The 11421-nt window shown below is 35.3% G+C and overlaps 1 protein-coding gene across 1 annotated transcript; it reads right to left on the bottom strand.

Annotated features, from left to right (window-relative positions):
- Positions 1 to 806: 806 nt before the first annotated feature.
- LOC137734344 (uncharacterized) lies at positions 807 to 1625 on the bottom strand. The gene has a single exon (XM_068473625.1). The coding sequence runs from the start codon at positions 1623 to 1625 to the stop codon at positions 807 to 809; it is 819 nt and encodes a 272-aa protein (XP_068329726.1).
- Between the last annotated feature and the right edge of the window lie 9796 nt (positions 1626 to 11421).

Below are 11421 nucleotides of genomic sequence, written 5' to 3' on the forward strand. Positions count from 1 at the left end.
TTAATTAAACACTAACACAACTTCCTAGTCCACTAAAACTTCATAAATGATAATAAAGTCTCAACCCAAATACATAATTAAACACAACTTACCAAAATACAAATTACTAAAATATAAATTAGCCATTTAAATATGAGAGCTCAATGAATTTCTCTTTCATGCACTCCATCACTAGCTCTTAGGAAATCTTATGAATTTGTATTAATGTCTATTGTGCTTATTTTAGTCATATTCGTGTATGTCATAAATTTAAGGTTACGAGTCCACTAATATGAACTGACACACTTAAAATGTATTACAAACTTATCTTCTCTTTTACTTTCTCGCACACCCTTATGTTTATAATATGTGACTAAGGTTAAAAGTCAAGAAAATACAAGCAGAGGATTCTAATCTCAACAAGACATATGCAATTGTGATACACATCATAGCAAAATCCTCTTTTCCATGAACACAATAGTTTTTTCTTGTGTCTCTAATTGTTAGCTTGTCCCCAAATGTTGAATCTGTTGATTGTCCCAGTGTAGGTTTGCTTGCCCACGTGGTGTACCACTAGGGCCGGTCTTGAGTTTTTGGGTGCCCAGTGCGAAAGCTCAAAATATGCCCTTTTTTAATATGGAAACATATGTTTAAAAAAAAGAAATATTTAGTGAGGGCTGGAACCCAGTCAAAGCTAAGGGGGCTAGGCCCTCACGCCCAAATTATATTACTTGAGAAAATATACAACAAGGGGAACATAGTACCTAAACACCAACAATAAAAAATACAATCATATACAACCATTCCTAGCAAAGCTCCTTGAAATTTCAACCTTTAATAAATTGTCTTCTGGCATTTTTTGAAGCAAAATCATCAATTATATCATCATACTCCAAGTCTTCAATCTCATCCTTTTCAATGCATAAGATTGCAAATCCATTTAGCCTATCTTGAGTCATAGTGGTCCGCAAGTAAGATTTTAATAATTTCAGTTTTGAAAAACTTCTTTGTGTAGATGTCATAGTCACAGGTACAGTCAACAGTACGCGATAAGCAATCAAGACATTAGGACACATGTCAGTTTCTTTTACAAAGTTTGCTATTTCCATGGATGTCCAAGGGTTATTAGAAAGAAATGCTTCTTCAGGTAACATCATTTGCAACACCTGTAATTCGGAACATAAGTCAGCTCCATCTACATCCATGGTATTTCCATGTTTCAAATGTGCTTCAAGATTCATACAATTTTCTTTTAGTTGTTGATCATCCAATGAAATTAACTTCGATGCATCAAACAAGAAGCCAAAAATAAATTCAAAAGCCTTTAACTGTTCGAACCTGTGTTTTAGTTGAGAAAGACCAATATCCACTATAACAAGAAAATAATCTGTTCTAAATGATTCTTTAGCAGACTGTTGTTCCCTCTCATTACCATCAACTTCATCATGATGTCTTTTTCTAGTTCTATGACGTTTAGTTTGAAAAACAGGGTCAATTTCCAAATCAAGTGCAATTTCTTTAACATCACGCATGGTAGAAGCAAAACCAGTTTCTCTGTAGTTTTCAAAAAATGTAACAAATGCTTCCAATGCCTTTATAGCAACATCAAGTCGCATGTCTTCAGATTGTAATTTTTTGCTCACCATGTTAATCTTCAACAAAATGTCATACCAAATAACCAAACTTAATACAAAATCAAAACTAGAAAGTTCTCCTGATGCTAAACATTCTGCATCCCTACTCAATTGAGGATTCTCAGTAATTTCCACCAACGTAAACAAAGCATTTCTAACTTGGGCTACTTGGGATTTAATTGCTTTAACACTTTCAATGTGACTTTCCCATCGAGTATTTGACAATGACTTCAAAGTTAAACCATCAATATGTTCAAGCAAAATATTCCAACGCTTTGTAGAGTTGGAAAACACCGTATATATGCATTGACATGCTCCAAAAAAAAAAATTTGCTTTAAGACATGAACTTGCCATATCACAAACTATTAAATTAAGACAATGAGAACCACATGGCATGTAAAAGGCTCTGAGTTTTATGTCTAGCAATCTTTTCTGGACACCTTGGTGTTTCCCTCTCATGTTAGATCCATTATCATAACATTGTCCCCTCACATTATCAATATCAAGATCAAGAGACTTTAGGACATCTTGCAACTCATTAAAAAGTCATTGTCCTGATGTATCTTCCACACTTAAAAACTCCATGAAATACTTCCTTATATTTATTAACCTACTTGACAAGTCAGCACATCTCAAAATTAAAGTCATTTGTTCCACATAACTTGCATCAGGAGTACAATCAAGAATGACAGAAAAAAAATTTGGCTTCTTTTACTTTTTTAATGATTGTGGTTTTGACTTTTGAAGCTAAAGTAGTATCAACTCATTTTGGATTTTATGGCTCAAATAGTGGTGATGAATCTCTTTATTCTCAATGAGTCAAAAATGCTTTGCATTATTGGATCAAACTCCGCAATCATTTCAAGTAAACTTAAGAAATTGCCATTAGAGTCTTTATAAGGTCTTTCATTTGTTCCACGAAATGCTAAATTACGTATGGCAAGACATTTCACAACAGCAATAATTCTAAGCATCACTTGTTTCCAATGATTTGTCTCTTTCTTGATTCGCATTTGAAATTCTTTATCAATTGTCTGATTTGTTGTCAATCTACTTTTCAACTCAACCCAAATTCTCGAATTAGTGAGATGCTCTTTACTTTTTTCATGTTGGTCAAGCTTCACACCAAGATGTCTCCAATCACTAATTCCATCTTTTGCTAACTCACTTTTTGAGGCAATTGTTTTAAACAATTTACAACAAAAGCAAAATACTTTATCCAACTCTTTTGAGTACACGAGCCATTTCCTATCATAAATTTCACCCATTGGTAATTTTCGATCATAATAGTGTGAGGAAAATTTTCTAGAGAGTTTGCCCTTAGGATAAGTGAGATTAGTTTCTCGAATTGGCCCCTTTTCTACAAGTAAGTCTCTCATTTCTGCATTAAGATCATCCCAAACTCTTCGATCATAAATGTTTAAATGGAAAATAGGTTCAGGAGACTCAATATTTTCCTCTACACCAATATGATCATCATCAACATTTAAATCCACATCACCACCATTTTCATGGTCTTGAGACTCATCACCAACATTTTCTTCTAAATCACTACCATTTTCATGATCATGAGACTCCCCAACAACATTTTGTGGCTCTTCACCAACATCATTTTCTCTTAAATTTTCAACTGACTCATTCTTTGTAAAGAAAAATTAATTAAGAGATCCTCTTAAACTTTCGGCAATTTCGTTATCCTTTGCCTGTTTTTTCCTTTTCATATTACCAGAGAGTTGTTTCCTAAAAGATATGGCTTTGATAATTTGTTTGCAAAAATTACCTACATATGATATAACAAAAATTTCTTATCAAAATTATCATTCCAACACATTATATATTATAAAAACACCAACACATAGTCTAACATATTATAAAAATTGAGCCTAAAAATTGGGTTTCAAATGAAATCAAATCATTCAATTCATCAACAACAACAATTCTATACATCAATTATCAATTTATCATATAATTCTATGTCACTTGCATTGCAAAATTTTATATTAAATTATAAATTGATATATCTGTCTAGCTACGTGCACCAGCTTGCACTTGCAGTTGAGACTTGACTTAAGTTGCCAACTCAAGAGGAAACACCGAAACAATAAAGCTTGTAGCAGCAAATGAACTGAGAGTGAAAGGGGAGAGTCAGGACGGCAGGAAGTGGGCAGGGAAGTGGGGAACAAATTGGGAAGGGGGTAAGGAATTGGGAAAGGGTTGGACATATTAGGGATTAGGGTTAATTGGGGACCGAGTGGTCCCTGTTATGCTTTGTTGATTTTTTTTTATTTTTTATTAATGCCCAAAATCTGCGGTTGGGCCCTTTTGTTCTCTCTTGGGCTCTTGCCTTCCAGCCTCTATTTGGGCTCAAAACGTTTTTTTTTTTTTTTTACTTAGTTATTTGGGTTTTTTTTTATTTTGGTGCCCCCTTCATTTTGGGGCCCTAGACAGCTGCCCCTGTGGCATTGGGCCTGGGCCGGGCCTATGTACCACTTCGTGTACCGATTACATTGAAAAATCTCTCATTTCCATGATCAAGCAACAAAAACCTTTTTCTTTTTGGGGTTTATCACTATCTAATAAACTTGAGTCTTGGACATATTGAAGGAGCAAGAGTCATCCAAAAAGAGAATTTATGGATGTTAGAATTTTGGGTCAATAACAATGGTCAAGATACAGCTGCTAAAAATTTCAAAGTATAAAATACTGTGAAGTATAATGGAATTGTTGGGATAAGATGTTCAATAACACCCAAGGTACTCTTTTTGACCAAAAATCTAACAACTAAAAACTCCAGAATATAAGATATGTGAAGAATATTAGAATTTTCGAATAAGATGTCCAATCATACACCATCTACCCAGGTACTGTAGAATTATCAGAGAGACAGGCTGAAGGCCCACTTCCAACAACACCGATATTGTCCCAACTTGGTAATTACCACCTGCACAATTCGTCAGGTGTGAGGTTTTATCACAAAAGGCCTCAGTGTTAGTTAGAGTGGGGTTAGGATATTTAAACTATTAGTTATCTTTTATTACAGCTGATGTGGGATTCAACATGCCCCCTCACGTGGGACCCAATTAGTGGGTCACACGCGGGAGATCCACACATTAGTAACCATGTGGAGCCAAGGGGGCCAAGGGACCCACCATCATCGCGCGCGGTCTAGGGGACCCACCACTACAAGAAAACATGGAATAGGCGACGACATTTTCTGTGACGCCCATAAGTTCATCACATTTTGGTATAATAAGTGAGGAATTTTAAAAAAGCGTCATATACATACTAGTGTGGGATACGAAACATTTTTGGAATGTTGTTCGTCACATAGCAATCCTAAATTCCTCACAAATTTTTTGGCGCCAAATTTTGCTGACCAATTGTTTTCACTTGGTGACAAAAAGATTGGGTTCTTCACAGAACCTAAGATTAGGCCACCTAGGTATGTGAGAAAAGTCAATTCATCACCATTTGTTTTACTAAAGGCAAAGGGAAAAAAATAAAAATAAAAATAAAAACAATTAAAATCAAAAGCCCTAATTAGAACTCATATATTCTACTCCCACCCCACTTCGTGGCTTAGTCTCTCAACTTTGCGGACGACAGATTGTTGGTGGCCACGACTGCATCGCTCTTTCGTCTTCCTCAAACCTCAACTGCTTGCTCTCATACTCTACTCTCTTTGATTTAAGAAGACCTAGTTTCTCAACTATCCTTTCTCCCAATTTATTCTTAAAAGGTACTCAAATCTCTCTCCATCTCTTGAAATTACTGCACTTTTCTTTATTTCTCTCGTAAATTTGTCTTAACTGTGAAAATTTGAAATTTTTCTTATTTTTTGTATTGAGTTTTCAAGATACAGAGAAACCCAGTAGTAGAAATGTCACTTGTGTTATTGGGGTAGAAGATTTTTCTACTTTTGTTGTTTAATTAAATTTTAGGATGATGTTGATATATATTTCTAAATTAGGGTTTACAATGTGGGAGTGAAGACTTAAATGGCATGCTTTCTTTTTTTCTTTTTTCTTTTTTTAAAAAAAATTGTAGTTAGATGGGTGCAAATGCTTAATGGTCTGCTTTCTTTGTTTTAGCATCTTGCTGATCTTGAATTTCCAATTATATGAAATTCATCTTTACTGTATTGTATGCCTATCTTTGCTTTCTTTGTTTTATTGACATTCATCTTTGCTATATTATATGCCTATCTTAACAAATTTTTAAAAATTTCTTATGGCAACCTATATATTCTAATATATCAAAGTTTGTGCCCAATGCTAGTATTGAAGCGATTTGACGTCATGGATAGACAATTGATTCATTGTAGGAATCGCCTTAGTTCGGAATATAGAGAAGGTGTCCAATAATTCATTGTCGGTACTTGTCACCATGTGAACCAGAATAATCAGATACTATGTCTTTATAGAGTTTGTCATAACAGATTTTTTCACTCAGTTGAAGATGTTCATCTCCATTTATTGAATTCTAGTATGGATATGAATTATGATATATGGATAAATCATGGTGAGCATATTAATCAAGTGCAAGGAGAGTCTTCAATGTCTACGAACAACAAGCCGATCAATAATTCTAATGTCAACACTCATTTTTGTCATTTCAAATGCACTGGAGATTAAAATTTTACAATTGACAAGATACAACTTAAGAAACACAGTTGGAAGTGAACATGCAAAATTGACACGATACTACTTGTTTGTCCCACCAATATATCTTATGCTAACTTTGCTTTTGTTACTTGTTGAGAAAAACATTGTATGTGCCTAGTCCAATTTAATCCATAATCAAATAGAAACTACAAATCATGTTTACATACAGGTTTTGCATGGTGATTTGCTTCTGCATTAGATAAGGATAACATACAAGTAGTCAAGTTGTGTTGTGTTTTCTTAAGCATATTATAGCTGAAATGTTTGGAATGAAAGAAATTGAATTGTTTCTATTTAATTATGAAATGATAACATGAAGAAAATGAAGGATGAAATGAGGGAAAAGCTGATCCAAGAAGCACCTGGAGGTACACCATCAGATTCCGTACATGTGCCATTAGATGATGAGTTTGGAATCATGGTTGAAAACCTTGGAAGGAAGGGAAAATCAGTTAATGGTGTAGGTGTTTTTCCTCGTACGGATACCTCTAGTTGCATTTCTTCTATGACATCAAGTTTCGAGTTAACTGATATGAGATCTCAGATCAAGCTTTTGTCAGATGGTTTCCTCAAATTGCAACAAGAGAATGAACAATTAAGAGCTTGATTGGATTTACATAATGATGATGAAAATCTATTCACAAAAATCAAGGCATTTTTTGCTGCAAGTCAGGAGAAGACCAACAACTCTACAGAATCTAATGGTTATATTTCAGAGGGTGAAAATACTTATCCTGAGCTAGAAGAACATGATTTGGAATAGGAATGATGTCCATATTGTGTCTTTTGCAATTAGTTTCAAGTATACACATGGTACACCTCTTTTGTTATCACATGGAGCACCTCTTTTGTTAGCACCTAAATGTGCCTTGGACTTCTCATTTGTTAATACCCAAGATGTCTATATATAGATGTTACTACTCTTGATTATTCTGTCTTAGACTTCTCTTTTGTTGGTACCTCAAGCTATTATTTGTTAGGCACCTCAAGCTATCTTTTGTTAGGCACCTTAGGCTGTTTTAAACTTCTCTTTTGAGATAGGTCACCATGACTTTAATTTTTGGGAGTTACATTTGATGAATGTATTCAACTTATGTGTTTTAATTGTTGATTAATGAAAATGTGAAGTATTACCTTATAATTGTTATGAATTGCAATTCTAGGTTATGAAACGAGAAAAACAATTAGTTCGTTGTTATTATTTCTAAAAAGGTATTTGATTTAAACATATGTGATGTAAGTTGCGCCACATATCAAAGGAATATGTGACCTTTTCAGCATCACTTAGTGTAAACTATATCATCCGATATCATATTGGGTGACTACAAAATCATCACTTATAAACCTGATATGAGATGAAAAAATAGGTCACATTGATAGGAGCATATTTATGCGACTTTGTTATCTTATTTCTTTGCATTTATTTAGTTAATTTTTATTTATTGTAGTAAATTAAGTTATTTTTGTATTATTGTAGGTCCAGTTGGTAAAGATGATAATAAATAGAAAAATGGAGCAATTTGAACCAATTTTGGACTTGAATTGGATAGCATGCGTGGATAGCATATAGGATGGACGTTTTTGGTAAATGGTGTTAGACATGTGCTAAAATCTAGAGAAATTAAAGTTGAGGCTTGGAAGGCAAGGAATTAGACAAGAAAAAGGAATCCTAGTTGGAGAGAAACATTATCTTATCCTATCTTATCTTATCTTATCTTATCTTATCCAACCTTGTCTTATCTTATCTCTAGCTGCAAGAAGGAATCCTCATCATATTCCAACACTTTCTACTTGATTTTTAGAGTCCTAAAATAACTCAAAAATGCCAAAACCCTTTCCTCCTTGGATTCAGCCATTTTCCTCTATATATATGAAATTCTTGCTGACATTTAAGAGTGTGCCATGCCTACCATTCATCCATTGAAGTTGCTGGAATTTTCAGAGTTCTTTCTATCTTTGTTTTAAGTTTCAATGTTTATTTTATATTGTTTTTCAGTTATGATGAACATGTGTAACTAAGTTTCTTTTTAGCTAGAGGTGAATTCGAAGCCATGATCATATGTTTTATATAAATTGATTACATCCAGTTATTGTTTCATAAAATATGAATGCGATTTACTTATCTGCTTTATAGAAAACTTATTATTGTATGTTTATTAAGGGTGCACACTTAGTTTGCATGCAGGGATTTGATGTTAGAATATAAGGGAATTTCACCTAATCGTTATGAACTTATATTTGTAAGTAGTAAAAGTCACTAGTCATGATTGAGTTAAGTAAATTCTTGGCAAGAGTATCATGCTTTTCATAGTTACAAATGTTTTGTCAATGCTTATGATTTTCACAGAACTTCATCTTTGAGATGTATCTCTATCATGCTTTTCATAGTTAGGGAACTCGAGAAGAATAATTTGGTTGCGTCGCTGAGTCCAATTCAATGAACTTAGGAAAATCTGAGAGTTAATTAGTACTGTTCACAGTTAATTTGGGGCATTGTCATTCATGGTTTATAGGAAGAATAACTGGAAATCGATTTGTATGCATAGGTTTCATGTGTGGAGAAGAATCCTTTAGCTATCCTTTCATCCATATTTCATTCACAACTTAATTTACTTGCTGCCCTTTACTTTTGTTTTAATTAAATTCGTCCAAAATATCCCCCCTCATTGTTTTCATGTTAGTTTAACTTAGTTTTCAGTTTTATAAGTTTAGTTTGTGTTGATTAGCATCCCTTCTAATCCCCGAAATAGAACGATCCCTACTTACTCATACTACGATTGCATAATTTATAGGGTTTAATTTGTGTGTTAGTTTCTACCACATCACACATAATTTTGTATTTTGTGATGTATAATTTGTCACATATATTGTTATTAAGTGACGTATAATTCGTCACACATATGGTTAATTTGTGATGTATAATTCGTCACACATATTGTTATTAAGTGACGAATGTTGTGTCACGTATGCTGAAAAAATGTGGCGAAAATAAAATTCATCCCATGGACTATAGGTGACGCAAGTGGTGATGCTAGAATTTCGTCACATATAGTCAAATGTGACGAATTTTCTTGTTTATGCGACGAATTTCTGTCACCACCTAAGCCATGTTTTCTTGTAGTGCACCCATCACGAGATCCACACATTGGCAACCACATGGAGCCAAGGGACCCACCATGGTCGGCGGGGCCTAGGGGACCCACCCATCACGAGATCCATACATCAGCAACCACGTGGAGCCAAAAGACCCACCATCATCGGCGGGACCTAAAGACCCACCCATCACGTGCCAATACAATACATGACCACTCCCTAGCTTTGATACCATGTAGAATTATAAGATAGATGGGTCAAAGGCCCAATTCCAACAACACCGATACTGTCTCTAACTTGGTAATTACCACCTACATAATCCGTCAGGTGTGGAGTTATATCATAAAAGGCCTTGGTGTTAGTTAGAATGGGGTTAGGATATATAAACTATTAGTTATCTTTTACCACAGTTGATGTGGGACTCAACACGCCCCCTCACTTGAGTTTTATCACAAAAGGTCTCGGTGTTAGTTAGAGCGGGGTTAGGATGTTTAAACTATTACTTATCTTACTATGGCCGATGTGGGACTCAACACGTCCCCTCACGTGGTACCCAATTAGTAGGTCACATGTGGGAGATCCACACATCAACAACCATGTGGAGCCAAGGGGCCAAGGGACCCACCATCATCGCGCGGGGTCTAAAGGACCCACCCATCATAAGATCCACACATAGGCAACCACGTGGAGCCAAGAGACCTACCATCGTCGACGGGGCCTAGGGGACCCACCCATCATATGGCAATACAATACATGCTCGCTCCCTAGGTTTGATAGCTTGTACAATTATCAGAGAGATGGGCCGAAGGCCCAATTCCAACAGCATCAATAATGTCCCCAACTTTGTAATTACCACCTGCACAATCCGTCAGGTGTGGAGTTTATCACAAAAGGTCTTGGTGTTAGTTAAAGTGGGGTTAGGATATTTAAACTATTATTTATCTTTTACTACGACCAATGTGGGATTCAACAGGTACCAATTGTCGAATGTCCATTCTGACCATCCCATTTCAAAGTTCTTTACTAAATGAATCAAAATCTTATAGCTAGAATTATATGAATAGGATACCAATTTCCGGTATGCAGTATGAAAACATGCAAACTCACGGCCAAGCAAGGCTATAAAAAGATGTATAAAGAAATAAACCAGGAAAACGTTCTGGAAAATGAGTTTCTTTTGAGCCAACCCATGAATCTAGGTGATTACTTACAGAGCAAGCAACAAATACGCGTATGTAATTGACAGAAAACTTCTAATGCCTTGAAAAATTAAAAAATAAATTAGTTACGTTTATGGTTATGTGGAGGAAATTGAAAATAAATTGAATTAGGGTTATAAATTTTGAATGGGGAAAATGCGGAATCCCGTTCCTTAATTCGATTATTATTTATGTTGTATAATTTTTCGTTATGTGGAAAAGACGAAAATGCCCTAGTTGGTTTAACGTAATTATACGAGGATGTATTTTATCCTCATATATTTTAAACTATTTCTGTCATATTTGGATAGAGCTTGGTCCCACAAGCGTGTAGGTGAAAACCGTTCGCCAAACGAAGTTATAATGAATGAAATGGAAACAAACAAAGATAGGGGTAAAATGATCATTTTGCCGTGAATCTAGAATGCTCCAGATTTGCTGGAGCTTTGTCTTGGTGTAGAAAAGCCACCTAGTGGCTGTGGGAAAAGGAGGGGTGGAGAAAGAGACCAATCGAGGAGGGGGTGAAACAAAAAAAAAATGGAAAGGAGGAAGAAGGGGAGAGGGTTGCCAAATCGGGGAGAAGGAAAAAGAGAGAGTGACCAATGAGAAAAGGGAGCAAGGAGGGAAAGGAGGGAAAGGAGGGAAAGGAGGGAAAGGAGGGAAGGAAAAAATAAAAATAAAAATAAAGGAAGAACGGGTGTTCTTCCCGACCTGACCTGGCAGCAAGCAACCCGACGCCATTTGCCGCATTTCACGGTGAATTGTCGCCATCCATCACTTGGGTTCAACCTACCCAACCTTCCCTCCACCATTTTTGCCCAAAAATCAGAAGAAATTCAGTTGAAGTTTGG

Source organism: Pyrus communis, chromosome 5 (genome assembly GCF_963583255.1).
Source record: "Pyrus communis chromosome 5, drPyrComm1.1, whole genome shotgun sequence".
Lineage (NCBI taxonomy): Eukaryota > Viridiplantae > Streptophyta > Magnoliopsida > Rosales > Rosaceae > Pyrus > Pyrus communis.

Excerpts from the sequence above, each read along its gene's own strand:
- LOC137734344 (XM_068473625.1), bottom strand. The coding sequence starts at position 1,625 with ATGGTGAGCAAAAAATTACAATCTGAAGACATGCGACTTGATGTTGCT.